This window comes from Bombus impatiens, unplaced genomic scaffold (genome assembly GCF_000188095.3).
Source record: "Bombus impatiens unplaced genomic scaffold, BIMP_2.2 scf_0155, whole genome shotgun sequence".
NCBI classification, from domain to species: Eukaryota; Metazoa; Arthropoda; class Insecta; order Hymenoptera; family Apidae; genus Bombus; species Bombus impatiens.
Genome location: NT_176574.1, coordinates 1,551,175 through 1,566,213, shown reverse-complemented (window position 1 = coordinate 1,566,213; position 15,039 = coordinate 1,551,175). Strand labels below are relative to the sequence as shown.

The window sequence follows — 15,039 nt, the reverse complement described above, 5'->3', positions numbered from 1 at the left end:
TAATAAATAATTGTGTAATTGTCGTTACTTTTAATAGAATATCTACATTTATTTCGAGTTTTCTTAACTGTATAAATAATATTCGTTTAAAAGTATTGGCATAATATATTTCTGTATCTTTTTTAGGTTATTTATTCTTCTTTATGAATTCGTTTCTTTCGCCACATCGATTTATTGCTTTAAAATTATGTCTATAAAAATTAATTTATATACAAATTATAAACTTGTATTTACAAATATTTTATTTCCGAATCTATTACATTACAGTAAGACTACACCGACTGTATATGTAAATGACTAACGGTAGGCAGAAGCAAAAAAAATTTATACACTCGCATTTTTAGTCTTCCATGCCATTGGGTCATTGAACTTACGAAACAACGTTGTATCCTTGAGTTACAAGTTTATGTTTTTCGTTTTCTTCGGCATCGTGTATAGGAGAGAATATGTATAAATAAATGTGTACGTACATACCAACTTTGAGTTTCTTTATGAGATTTACAAAATTGTCACTTTAATTGTTAATTAGATTTTCTAATAATAATAACTAAAATAAATACAATTTTTTGTACTTTGCAGATGCGTGTACGTTACGACAATCTCATATATTTCACATTAACTTCAACGATTCTCCGAAGGAATAAGTTCCAAAGATACTGCAAATATGCTTGTAAACTCCATTCGTGCGTGTGCGCGTGTGTATCAAAACGAGATAAAAAATATTATACGCGCAGAGGAACCCAAAATAAGGTGAATAAAAAATATCTTGCATGGCCGACCACCGCGGTTTGCGGTTACAGTGTGCAACGAAAAAAGAATTCTTCATTTCGTCTCTTTCTTCTTCCTTTCTTCGTTTGACTTGTTCCTGTCCTCTTGGTTCGCCATCCTTCTCTTCGTTCTTCGTTCGTGAGACTTTCAACGTGTGTAGACAGCCGGATTTATATTCAAATGAATCGCCGTGGAAGGGTCGACTTATCAACGTATCAAACCCGACGAGGCGAAGAATAGACAAGGGGGTGAGTTGCGAAAGAATGTTTGCTTCTTGATCGATCACTGGTATCGCTTGAGGGAATTGTTATTAATTATCCTAAGAACTTGTTCCTTGATAATTAATTCTGGAATACGAAGAACGCCCATTTCGTATTGTAGTCGAATCTGTCATTTATCATATTATTATCCAACTAAATATTTATGTATCATCGACGACTAGCGTTCAGTGTTGAAAATTAAGACAAATTTTATATTTTATATCGTAATATAAAATGTTTTCAATATTTTAAAAGATCAATGTATACAGTTTTTAACTCTTTGTGATTGTAGGAAATATTTTTTAGTATACTCGCGCGATACCTTCTAATTAATACGCAGAGATTTATATACGTAAAAGATAACCGTGGCAATTACGTAGACAGATAGCCGATAACGACGACTGCCCTTTCGAAATATTACGCGGCGAATAGTCATCATTTTGTGAACAAGCTCGAAAAGTTTTTCGAGGGCGCAATTATCGGCAGAACGATTTCCTTCGTTCGCGCCGCTACATGACTTTATTTAGCTTTAGTTTGTTGAAACCGGTTGCAAGCGACTTCTCTCTTCTCTTACTGCAATACCGAGAGTTCGGTGCTCCGCATCATTTAGGGTTCCTCGGGTGGAGGAAGGAATTTCGCGTTCACCACGCTCGACAGCTTCTTTCGCATAAAGGTAATCCTTCGTGCAGCAACTTTCGAACGATTTAGTAATACGTACTTTGATTTATCGAGTATTTATGAATTCGTAACACCAATCATTTTTCGTTGGATCGCGTCTAGAAGTTAGACGATTTCGAAAAAAAATATTACTAGAAACGAAACGTTATAATTCATATGAATAATTGGGTTGCAACTGCGATATCAATCAGATTAATTAGCGAACAGAATGATCAAATTTACTGTACGATTATAAATACAATTAAATTGTGACGAAGTGATTTATTAAGTTAGTTACGATATAATAGATTACAGACGATAATCGTAACGCAACAATTTACTTGCGATAGTCGATTTATCTTGCGATCGAGGGACTTTTAAAAGCTTCGATCCCTTCGGGGAATGACGTTCAAGTGCAAAGAAATTCGGTCAGGGCCGTCATACGACTCGATCTTCCGCTTTTTGCAGTTAAAGAGTCGCGTCTTAATTATCCTTTTTTCTTATCCGTCGGAGCTTGTAAATTACATTCCATGGTTGGCCGACGTACCAGGAGGAAAGCGGATCACCGTGCTTCGCATTAGATCGAGCGTGGGTAGCTTGCGTCATTAAGCATAGTAACTTACGGTACAAGAATGACTTTGGCTTTGGCGGAGAAAGTGACCGGGTGTGGCCATTGCGAGACATTGTACATCGTACGCATTTGTATACACTAGCCTCGAAGAAAGATTTTCGTTGTTCGTTGTCTTTGACAGCGTCTATTGTTCTATCAATTTTTCTCTTGTCTCAATGGTTAAGACGTTTCTCTTAGTAAAGCTGTTCTTAAACTGCAACCTATAAGGATGTAAATCTCATTTCTAACAGTCGGGTCTGGCAGTACGGTAGTTATTATCGAGAAAGGAATTTAATCGAAGAAATCGGCGAATTCTTTTTGTTCTAATGAATTCTTACTTAGCGAGAAATTGAACGTAATCCATGCGGAGATATTATCTATGTTCTATGATTTTTCTACATTATGAAACAAATATCATTTTTTTCATATATGATTATATTTTCAAGGAACATCGTTGCCGATGTACTTTGTATAGCTTAATATGTATAATTTCATCAGAATGATACAGATTGTATCGTACCTAAGGATACATCGTAAATTCAACATGTCTTCGTCGACTGATGTTTGCTTCGAATAACGAGAAGGACGTAAAGCATGTTCAAACCTCGAATAAACGTAGAAAAACTGGCTTCCAAGTCTTGCGAGGTACGCTGCAAAGCTTTCTGTCAAATTTGGTAAGTTTAATATTTATGTTTCCGGTCGAAGCCGGTTTGTCGGTAGCATTATTGCGGAACGTATAAAAAAAGTGCGGGCATATGTATCGAAAATCTTTAACCGTACTAAAAAAGAATTAATTCGCATAAAACAATGTTGAAATCATTAAACTACGATAGATATGTCCTCCACATCTTGCATAAAATTATAGAACAGGGACGAGTACGAGTTATATTCTTTTATTTTTAGTTATAGTTTCCCACGAATTAATGGATACTTTGGACAAGTGTATCCATAATTGCGGTACTAAAAGTTGACTTCTACTTTTAAACATATAGACGATGACTTGGATCGCTAAAGTAAACTGCATCGAATTAAACGCCATTAAAATGTGGTGTCCGTCGAGTATACGTTAGTAGCGAAAATGATGGATATTCTAGGCGCTGATGTATTCGAATTTCAAGATTTTTATCTGACGAGCTCTGTGTTTGGAATCATTGTTTTCAGGAAACGTAAGAAACGTAAGACGTGTTCGAACTTACTATCAACCAAGTTGAGCCACCCGAACCAAACGTGCAAACGGTTTGGCCGGTTTTCGAGGTAGAGTTCATCGAACCTTGGTTGCAAGGGATTGATCGTGTATGGCTACTGAAGGTATGTGCACAAACAATCATTGATCTGTGACGCCCGGCCGCCTACATATTACTTACATATTATCTAGTTCGAGCTCAAATAGGACGCGCCGCTTAGATCCAGAAACAAAACTTCTGTTATCACTTTCATCAGCTGCGAATAATTTTATAAGCAATTTCTAGGCCAAGGTAAATAATTTTCACTACTAGCTTCGAGTAAGAGTTTTATCCGATCGTATATAACTACTTGCTCTTCTTTTAACCAAGATCTTTCCTTTTAAATTGTCGTTATATACCATTGGCTATTTTATTATATACTTATTTTATTATATTGTATTTATTATATATCAAGATGACTGGCTTGAAAATAAAATTACTACAATTCTTTTTACAGCGAATTCCGCAATGAAAAAGAAGACCGTGGATCTGTCCGTGAGAGTATTTGTCATTTTTCGTAGTTTAAGAATGCACAGAAACTCGTTAAACATTTCTTCGATCTTTCCTCATCCACCGAGCCGTGCACTCGCCTCTTTCCTCTTCTTTGCAACCGAGAAGAACCGTCCCGGGACCATTGTTAAATCTTTTTCGAGGTTATTACACGTACGATATGTAAATGTGTCGCTGGGTCCGGTCCTCGACGTCGGAGGACCAGCTTCTTTCTTTTTCTTTCTTTCATTCCGATCCTTCTCTCTATTTCTCTTTTATTCCACACGGCTTCTTCTCTCATCTTGTCAGGGGCGGATCAGATCGAATCCGTCTCGATAAAATAGACCTGTTCACGATAATAAAGCCAGCCAATTACAATTCATGAGAGGCAAGTCAATTCATTCGTCGAGATGATCTTCCGAATTTCTTGTTTCTTACTGCAACTATTCTATATATATGAAATAATGTTACTTTATTAGACCTCTAAATATCGTATACCTATTTATACTGTATTCGCTATAATTATACTATATTTCATTACACGTATAATTTATATGAAATAACACGCACATCATACGAAATAAAATTTTCTTTTATAAAAATGAATTGTTAAAAAGATTATCGAAGTTTCTATTTTGCACATTTATATATATATATATATACATGTATAATTATATCGAATTATAAACCTTTATTCATCAGTCCAACAATTCGATGAACTTATATGTTTTATGCCAAAAATAGCAACTACGTAATGAAGATTTATAAAATATCGAAGACGAACAAGTATCCAACTACGATTCTTACCTAAAATATTTCATCAAGCAATTGTAAGTAAGAAGTATCGCTCGTTCATAATTCAGTACTCAATTTTAGCGTAATAGTTTGTATTATTTTTAGTAAATTATTGATATTCCATTATTTAAACTATTCGATAGAAAAAGACAACTCTATCGAAAAGGTTTGCGTGGATCCGCTCCTGCTGTATGCCACTACTACCTCAGCATCGTCATCACCATCTCCCTGGCTCCTCCGTAACGGATAGGCTTCACCTCCAGAACGGAACTCCAGTCTGCTTCCAGTTTCTCCCTCGAGAATGCTTGTTGACTTAGTCGGAGTTCGGCTCCCACAACGCGCGCTTCGTGGCCACTCCACTGACTTGTCCCATCAGAGAACTGGTCCATGCTCTGACAGAAAATATCATTTAGTATCGAAGATCTTGGAACAACTTGCATAGTGTTCGTTGACCTTCGTTGCATCGAATTATTCGATACGAAAAGCATTCTCTAAGGATACAAAAAGACTTTCGAATCTACTTCGCAATTGTGTTTTGTTATAATTTTGATAGTGTTTATAATTAAAGTAAAAAAGAAAGAGAGCATAACATTATCGTTAGAAGAAGTTGATACGAGGAAGAAATGTGTGGCAAGCAGTATCGTCGACATATCGAAGACAGACAATGATCGATACTTGAAAGGTTCATTTATTATCATGATTAAATACAAAGTCGTAGTTAATATTCGTATAATTCAATGTTAAATCGATTACAGTAATGTGCACCGTGATACCTGTTTTTACAGGTTTTACTCTGGTTTTACTCAGTCTATGCTTCACTCTACTTACCGCTGACCCTGTTCATAATAATTAATGGTGTTAGACTCCGTGAATGCCTGCGGACTGGTCATGCCTGGCTCTCATACAGAATAGGCTGCGGCTTTATTTGCTTCTATTAGCACTGGTTATTTTCAAAATTGTTTGTAAAGAATTTTTCTGCGGTAAACGTTTGCTTTAAAAATAGTTACAGTCTATTGTTATAGTAATTGGGAAAATGATGAATCCTTTCTCCACGTGTATTTAGTTATAACGCAAGTATCAGTTTTTTAATATTGTTATCGCGATTGTTATATTATACTTGTAGCGAGATGATCCAAGAGCTCGTGGTGGTAAAAGCGAGATAAATTAGAAATATCTCATTTACGTCACAATGTAAATCTTTAATTTATATAACTTCCCAGAAGGAAATGTAAAAATCATACGACGAAGTACGACGGAAGAACGAGTATACAACGTACGGTCTATATTTTCTTCAAGAGAAAAGCAATTTTCCATTTGTTGGTTTGATTATTAGCGACGCGCGTTAGTGCGATTTCCAAGCAGTCCCTGATTAAAACCGGTGCTCACTTTTACCCACTAAATCTAATCAAATGAACCGACAAGGCTTAATTACCGAGGCGAATCGTAATTACAGGTGTGCCATTCTTCGGAGGAAAGGGAGGCGGGCGCATAAGGATGCGCTTACGCAGGAAACGGTGCATGTCCCGGTGACGCTACAGAAACTTGGAGCCATACAGAGCCATACAGAGATAACCACGGAAGTACGGATGACGCGATGAGACTGAGCCCGATTATCTTGTCGTGGGCCACAGCGAGCTGGCTTGGTCCAACCGGAACTACGGCGATACGAGCTCAAGCCTCGAAGGACTACGAGTTGTCGACTGAATTCTTCCTGGTACCTAGCGACGTAGCGATGGACAAGAACGGTCTGGCCAGTGTAGCGAGTGTCATCAGCGTTCCAGCACCGAACAGGACGGTTTCGGTGTTCAAAATGCCTCCTGGAAAGAAGAACCAGGAGATCGAGGTCGATACTCGGCCGTACTCGAGGTCCTTGCTCAGACAACGACCCTGGGCTCTTCCTCTGGCGGCCCTCAGCGCAGCCACGATGCTCCTCATGGCTGGCTTCGAGGTTTTCGTACTGCTCAAGGTCGGTTCGTTTACCTTTACAACCAACCTTTTTCAAACCGATCTCGGTCGATCGCAAATTCAACCGAAGATCAGAGAAACGATAGTTCGCTGGTGAAAATAGAGGAATGTACAATTTATTTATCGAAAAACAGCGTCTATAAAAATTTTCTCTCGTCCATTGTAGATTACTCGTATATCACGTAATCACTTTACGCTTCTCGATGGTTTTCATTTAAAAAATCCCCAAAGGTATTTGTAAAAGTTATAAATATAAATCGTGAAGGGTACTATTTTAAAATGCAAGCGTCGTGGTGACATACAATTTATAATTCGACGGTTTCACTACCGGAAATAGAGCGCAAAGACGTTTTGTTTTACAAGCGCTAAAAAAAGCGGGAAGAGCTTGTTACCAATTGAACCGATCGCGTGCGATAGCGTGAAACGTATTTTCGCGGTCGTATAAGCATCTATAATTGAAATTTGAGGAAGCACCGGATTAATAGAGCTTAGAAAGAAACCTTTATCTCTTTTCCTCTCGATAGTACGTGGAAATGTATACAAGAATTTATGGTAATTGTTTTCGTTCATACTTCGACAAGCTCCAATAACCAGCACGCTCGTAATTTCGCCGAGACCTAGGCCTAGTTTGCATGTCGACTGCCTATTTCTCCTAGTCGTGTCGTCTGCTCGTATCGATACACTCCATTGAACAGGAGCCACCAGGAAAGCCTTTGATAGCTTTGATGTCTATACTATCTTTAATAGCGTCATTATGCTGCCAAGGATTTTAACGTTGATCGTCATTCTCTAAAATTTAAATTGCAAGACAGGAGGGGTATTCCCGATCAAATGTTTTCAGAACCAATTACTGCTCGTCCTTTCTCTTTTATTTAATATTCTCACAAGTGAGAAATGAAATATTAATGTAAATCGAAGCAACAATTAATTTAATTCATTTTATCAAACATATGCATGTAGTTGCATGCATCGTCAAGGGTTCCATGTTTACCTTAACAGATACGTATGGCTGCTTTATTAGTTAGTCGAATTGGTGAAATTAACCCGCGTAATTATAATTTATCTATGTATGATTATATCGCGGCATGTAAAGATTCACTTCGCGAAAGGTCTGACACGCAACAATCCTTATCGTATCTTTCTAGCTTGTCGAACATTAATAGTACAAACGCAGGTAGACAAGGAGATTTTACCTTAGAAACATACACTGAGATACTTTCTGTTCGCCATATCGAGGTTTCCTTCGTTAAGGAAGAAAAATTAGAGCATGCTGATTTTCTCGCGTGAGACGCCGCCGTTTACTGCTTACTTGCATTATTCTCCCAGAATTTCTGTCCTATAAAACCGTATATAATGTAAATTATGCTCTTAGAATACGTTTCGCCAATACCACAAAAATAGTCGGTGTAAAAATGATCTTCGGCATAAAAATACATACAAGTAACGTAACATTTAATGAAATTTTCCAGGCAAGGGTAACCGCGCCAAACAGACGACATTTATTTCTGGGACAAGCTCTACTTTTAGGCCTTTTCCTCCTGGCAGGACTCTCAGCAGCAGCCTCCCTCAGTCAAAACCCTCTGTCCTGCGCTGCATTTAGATTAGTCGGCTTACCTGCTGCTCTTGTATTTGCAGCCTTGCTGGTTAAATGCGTGTTCCTGCTCTCATTAAATAGTGGAGTTTATCTACCAGCACCTTATCAAGTAAGTTTGATAACGTTCCAGAATCCTAATGCATTAGATTGCAAAATACATTGCAATGTAAGAACAACGTAAGTTTTCCAGTTTGCGTAGGTAAGATGAATTCAAAATTCATCGATAGGAAAGCAAACTTAATATTTTTTCGACAAAAGACGTCTCCCTTTTTTCTCTCGCTGTTTAATAATTTTCTATTTTACAATTTACTTGCGGTTGAGTAATACGTCATTTCTAAAGTGTAAGGAGAAATCTTATTTTTGTAAAATTAGCCAACAATTCATTGTGCATACTATTAAAATGGGGAGCGTAGAATCTATTATTTCTACTGCGATTCGTAATTTGTCTAAATTTATACGTCGTTTCCAACGAAAGGTAGACATGTTTCTTTAATTTTGCATAGTGTTACTTTCTATGCCATTGATCCAATGCCTGGCCGTAAGGCGATTGAAACACAATCGAAAGTTCTTGTCCTAGCCAGTGTGAATACAGCTTTAGAAAACGGCTCGCAGAAACTCGTGGAACAACTCTCACGAAGGATGCACGGGATTTTTCTTATTTCGTCGTGTCGGAGATCCGGATGTCGATCTCGATCGACTATTTGTACGTGCGGGACGGGATCTGAATGAAAAGTAACGCAGTAGTAACGCCCGCTACTAATAGCAGTAAATGCAGCTGTTGTGGTCGTTAAGCATGCCTTGCCGTTCGTTGAATAATATTAATATCTCCGACATTTTCTGCCTCGCCTAACGGATTCGACGGATTTTCTTCTGTTGCTTTTTATCGATAGGTGTGATTATATGCATCGAAGGAAGCGGCGTTAAAAACTAGAAAGCAATTTATAAAATAATCTGTTAGAAAAATCAGCCGCATCTCTTTTCCTCCTATAATAATTCTTCGTTTATAATCGCGATCGTTTAATAGAACCTTGAACATGGCGGGGAACTGCCCGTTCATCAATAAATTATAATGTGACTGACAAGCGTTAAGAATGTTAATTAAGAATGCCATCGTAATAATTACAGCGATTCATCGTTAATCGGTCAAAGCCCGATGCCCATTCAATACATTTTTCAAGACTCTATTGAAATACAGCTTATATACGTGTACCACATACGCGAACGTTAATATATGGTGTATGTTCGTCCTCTGTGTTACAGGCACTAGTATTGGGATTCGCCGTGCTCGTGCAGGTAGCTATCATTGGACAATGGTTTTACGGCGAGCCACCTACGGTGGTTCAGGTACAAAATACAGGACAAAACTCTCCAATGTCCTGTTGCAAAACTCCTCTTGGACAGATAGTGGCTTCCCTCGGGTAAACTTTTGAAATGTAAACCTCTTCCATCGACAATATTTCACGGTTATAAAAATGACACTTGCTATCAGGCTATGAATTGAAATTACACCGTTGCAATGGAAAATCGTTAGGAAATATTTCCAGACTTGTACGATTCTAATCTTCCTATAATTCGAAGGAAACTTATCCGGCTCTAACACGCTATCGGTATAAAAGCGAAAGAAAGATAATTTTTCTAAACCCACAGAAACGTAAATTGCGAATGAAATTTTAAAGGTGACGCATTGAAGATCGAACGATCGGTTTTCAGATATCCGGGCGCGCTGTTGGTTGCAGTAGCTTGTTTAGCAGTTCGAGCACGCGGCGTTCGAGACAACAACCGGGAAGCAGCATTTATTGGCCTGGCTGTTGGTTTATCGCTTCCGATTTGGATATCGAGTGCGATCGGTTCAGTGGCTGCCTCGACGGAGAGTGACAGAGAAGCCTGGCTAGCTTATGGTTTATTGACTACTTCCCTTCTCGTGTTCCTGACGATGTTCCTGCCGAAGGGTCGCCAGTTAGCTGCCCTCGGTCGAGAAGCTTCCGCAACGGTGATTCGTGATCGAGACGATGCTTTGAGCTCGCTTCCTGGCAGCCGTTACTCGCCTTCCTTCTTCCACTTCAAGCCAGCTGAAGCTTCTTTAAAGAGAAAGATGCATTATCACAGCGGCGGTACGTTCATAGTTGTGTACTCTTTGGCTTGTTACGTGTATGTAATTGAAGACATTTTCACCAATTAAAACGTTACCGCTAAGCTATTTATTAACGCCTCCTCGGCGTACAGAATCTGTTAATAACGCCGTTAATTAAGAAAAACGAAAATCACGAGTATTTAGCCAAAATCCATATCGTAAAGTTTTGTTGTAGCAAGAAATTTCGTATTACTTCGCTTTTCTTTTTCTTTTGTTTACTTTACGAATGATACTTTCCAAATGTTGAAATTGAGCGTCGTGCTGATTTCACTATGTTTCTTTTATCAAACGAGCAAATTTCACCTGCGTTTTCATGCACGCATACACCGTTTCTTGTAGCTCGCTTAAACGTCGTTCCGTTTCGATCACTTCGCACGGTATCAGCGTGTTCGTCATGTTTTATCCATTTCAACCGATCGTAAAGCTATATACGAAGAAAGAAAATGATTAATTAAAGTTTAATTAATACAGCGAAGCTATTGTACGTGCGTACGTGTTACGACGAGCTATTAAAAAGTAAAATTTAAGAATTACAATTTTTCTTGCGTGTAAACAGTGTTAAATCTTATACGGTTTACGACAGGAATGTACGTTAAAATTATATCAACTCAAATTTAATGAAAATCAATTAGTACTAATTGTTAGTGTTTTTACCATTGGTATAATGTAATAATGCACATATTATTGATGCCTTTGATTGCAGATCGCGTGGCATTAGTTTCATCCGCTATACCTGGATGCACTGCCTGCAGGCATGGTGGAAGCCCCATATACTCCGACGGTAAGTCCCTCTAGAAATTAGCTAATTGTAAAGTATCAGCGTTTATGTTTGTAACAACCAAAGCTATATATCATTTTAGTTGCAGAGCGTTAGTTTTATTAGAAAATACAGCTTAGGAAACACGTAATTAAAGTAATAGCATGAAAATGTATACAATAAGATATATACATTGTCGGTAATACACAGAATATTCGCGCTATTACTCGCCAATGCCTCTCTTGTGATTCATGAAATATATAATTTATCGTAAATCTTCAAGGGAAAGAAAATGCAATTTCGTCGATCTAAAAATTCGTCTACCGATAGAACGATTAAAAATTCTTTTGTACAGTGTTTTAGATATCGGAACCTAAAGATCTTTCGATATTATATTATCGATAATTTAATATGCCTGATGTTTAATCGAGCTAACGCTAGGCCAATGGATACATATTTTATTTAAATCGAACATACCAAGCACGAACTGATAATTTTGGTACCCGATCGTAATCGAGGAAGAAAAATACCATAGGTATTACAGTAGTCCCGGAAATACCTCGGTTGATTCTCTCGGTAAATTCCCCGTCCAAACTTTTCCTCCGTTACGGCGTCGCCTCTGGCGACCTTCACCTCGAGGAACGAACGAACGAAAGGGAGGAAAAACCTCTTACTGGAAAGGTGGAGAGGGAGAAAGTTTCGAGGCGGAGGTCAAGCGCTTCTCCGAGAATTAATGTGGAAGGGGAAACAAATCCCGTTAGATCAGACGACGCTAGTTAATCGGTGACCTGTTGTTGGTGGTGGCTGATTGAACTTTTTTCGACAAAGGAGAAAACAAATTCTCCACTTTCGTAGATAACAGCTAGTCAAGATTTTCCTCTAAATATAACATTATTGGAGCATGAATCATCGAACGTACATTGTCAATAGATACCGTTCTAAATTACAATTCGGCTTTCGGTATTCAGATTTTGTAAATTAGATCGTTCGAATGAGAGAATTTTCGAATAGAGGAATACTCGTTTTTTCTTATAGCGATACCTGATACGAAAGATAAAGGGAGTAAATAAGAGTTTTATTTAGAAAACTGATTCTTAACGCTTGGATCCAATTTATCCCGTGCGATTGATCCATCAGTAAGGAAACATGGTTTGATAAAGTTAGCTTTTATATAGATAATTAAGTATTGTTTTTACGCAGATAATATAATACGAAGGTAACAATCTATTATCTTAGAATACGAGAAGAGAAAAACAATTCTATAGTCGCGGTTGCCATCGATAAAATATGCTGTACGTAGCTACTTTTTGGAAAAAGAAATTTTAAATTGTCGAATAATATCACTTTTTAAGAAGGAAACGTTTCGAGTAAATGTGTTAGCTTCGTAATATATCTCTTTATCGTAATGTCCATTATTACGAGTAGGGCGTGGATTATACTACATATTGCGAGGCAGAGGTCACTAGCCTGCCAGGCATAAACCATCCGCTCGTTTATGACACCGGTTCTAGTTATCATAATATTCAGCTACATCGTTTTTCAACCTTTCGATTAAGTTTATAAATCAATTGCCGTTGCGTAAAAAGTTTGATTGAGATTTTGCTGGAAATATTCTTCAGTTTCTTACGAAACTGCGATCGAAACCGTTTCTTACGATATCTGCTTGTCTTTTTGTATCTCTCTTTTAATTTGAAGGAGCAAGGAAAAGTATTATCCAATAGCTGATCAAAGGAGATAACTAAATTCCTATGTCAAAAGTCTTCTTTAAACGTATAGATCTTATTGCTACATATTACGGCCACTTTCTAATCTCTTTACTACGATAATGATAAGTCTTAATATCCAGCTATTTATTTAATAAAAGTTACAAGTATTTCTACTACTTCGGTTTCAAATTTCTCAGAACTTTTTCCACCATTCCAAAAATAGACATCTTATTAAAAGTTACTGGCCGACTTTTTCTGTTTCCTTTGGTCCTTCGTGACAACGCAATTTCAAAAATAATAAAATTACTCTCCCGTAACAAGAAACTTTCGAATAATCACAAGTTTGTGAGCAACGTGACAGGTGTGACCCACTTTGAAATGCGGTTACGTGTACGAAACAATTGTGCCTTTGCTTAATGAAGATTTTGTGTCAGCATTTCGCGCCTAATCTCCTGAAGCCTGTCACGAATATTTGCAGAACCTAAAACGCGGTTAAAACGAAGGTAAAATAATACGAGTACGAATAAAATATAGAAATGTAACACCAAATATAAATACATTTATCGTGAAAATTACGCTCTACTGCTTAACACGACCGGAAGGATAAGCGAGCACGCGACGTTTTCATTGTTACCGGAAATTAATAACGTGTTTTGGCAGGACGTAAAAACGGATAACAAATTGCCACCCAGCTTATCAAGTTTCTTAGTCATATTTTAAAAATACGTAAATTCTATATTTCTCTATGAGAAATAAAATTTGTGGATAATTCTTAAAATTACTTTGATAATATAATACAAGTCTTCGCTGACTATTTCCACGATTACGAATGATCGTTACGCGAATTCATTGAGAAATAAATATTATTTTACAGATGTTCATGCACCGATGGAGACGTTCGTCTTACCACCAGGCATGTATTTGAGGCCGGAAGACGCAGGAAATTTGTACACGACTCTATCAGCAAATCCGAACGTATTCTTTCAACGAGCAGCTCATCCCGGGATGATGTATTGATAATTTTCCACACACACATTCGAATAAATGTCTGGTAAAAGGACATTTATTTTTTTAAAGGACATGCTTTTCTACATTCTTAGATTAGATAACCACGAGGCGGACTTCGTTTTCTGTTCGCTTGTTTTGTTATTGTAAATAATGAAACGTGTAAGCTACGTTGGAGATTTTTTTTTTTTATTAGCTTCTCTCATTGTGGAAGCTACGCACGATTATTTCGATAACAAATCAAAATATAGCAACTGGAGGCGAATTTCGCAAGAAATTATAATAAAGGTACGATCCATTTTTTATATGTCTTTTTTTTCTTTTCATCATTATACCTTGATTATCGAGATTTCAATAATACCCACAGGGAAGATCATGCGAATAACGCATTGATGAAACTGCTGCTCTATATTAGAATTCAATCGTACATTACATTGAAAACAGTTCTTCGTTTCTTTCTTATCAATGACTCATTTCCTCGCGATTATCACCTTTGCAGCTTTTCTTATTGAGGCGCAGTTAACTTTAGATTATACCGCACAGTGGAACACATTTATCTGCTTGAAAAACTATTTAAAGAGTCCCAGATATATAGTTATGTTTTATAGCATAATATTTACATCTTCTACCTAAATGGTAAAACGAAAAGATTATAAATGTCTAAACATTGAGAACAATATCTAGACAGATTTATAGTCGTTTTTATAATATTCGCGTATCTTTCAAGAAGGCTGTGGCGTTATTCAAATATACTACACTACTGTTTACACATGGTTATTATTGATTACATATACTGCAGTAAGAACTCCATTTATCCGAACTTGTCAAAGAATAGAACTCGTAAGTGGAACGTTCATATAATAGTAGTTGACTGGATTTTATAATTACCTATAATCTTTTATCCAAATAGTCAGATTCGTAGTGGAAAAAACAAATTTAATCACACATCTGCTCATCGTTTCTCTGCTTGCAGAAATGCATCACATCTTATTTTCTAAATGAATTTCCGAGACCTGTAATTTCGAAATGCTCGGATTTTTAGCTAAACAATTTTTTATTTATTTGTATTATTTTATTTA

At 37.1% G+C, this 15,039-nt stretch overlaps 2 protein-coding genes and 1 long non-coding RNA gene across 12 annotated transcripts in view; 2 read left to right on the top strand and 1 right to left on the bottom strand.

Annotated features, from left to right (window-relative positions):
• Window positions 1-799, top strand: part of LOC100745405 (translocation protein SEC62) — a 30,822-nt gene extending 30,023 nt beyond the window's left edge. The window contains exon 5 of the mRNA XM_033319522.1: window positions 580-799. Coding sequence (XP_033175413.1) covers window positions 580-619 — 40 coding nt within the window. The 3' untranslated portion in view covers window positions 620-799. The remainder of the gene's footprint in view (window positions 1-579) is intronic.
• A 477-nt stretch (window positions 800-1,276) lies between these two features.
• On the top strand, window positions 1,277-14,267 carry LOC100745286. Of its 10 annotated transcripts, XM_033319516.1 has the most exons (11): window positions 1,278-2,969; window positions 3,199-3,603; window positions 3,671-3,770; window positions 3,976-4,171; window positions 4,752-5,484; window positions 6,256-6,768; window positions 8,237-8,470; window positions 9,622-9,779; window positions 10,072-10,472; window positions 11,196-11,273; window positions 13,830-14,267. In XM_033319516.1, the coding sequence occupies exons 6-11, from the start codon at window positions 6,397-6,399 to the stop codon at window positions 13,970-13,972; spliced, it is 1,386 nt and encodes a 461-aa protein (XP_033175407.1). In that variant the 5' UTR covers window positions 1,278-2,969; window positions 3,199-3,603; window positions 3,671-3,770; window positions 3,976-4,171; window positions 4,752-5,484; window positions 6,256-6,396; the 3' UTR covers window positions 13,973-14,267. The 10 variants fall into 10 exon arrangements, with proteins under 10 accessions (XP_033175410.1, XP_033175407.1, XP_033175409.1 ...); XM_033319518.1 differs by having other exon boundaries at window positions 3,199-3,360; window positions 3,457-4,171; XM_033319515.1 differs by having other exon boundaries at window positions 3,199-4,171; window positions 4,752-4,837; window positions 4,946-5,484.
• On the bottom strand, window positions 7,058-8,334 carry LOC112212389. The gene is made up of 2 exons (XR_002946207.2): window positions 8,206-8,334; window positions 7,058-8,103 (listed from the first exon to the last, which is right to left on the bottom strand). It is a non-coding gene; the product is annotated as an uncharacterized LOC112212389 (long non-coding RNA).
• Window positions 14,268-15,039: the final 772 nt, after the last annotated feature.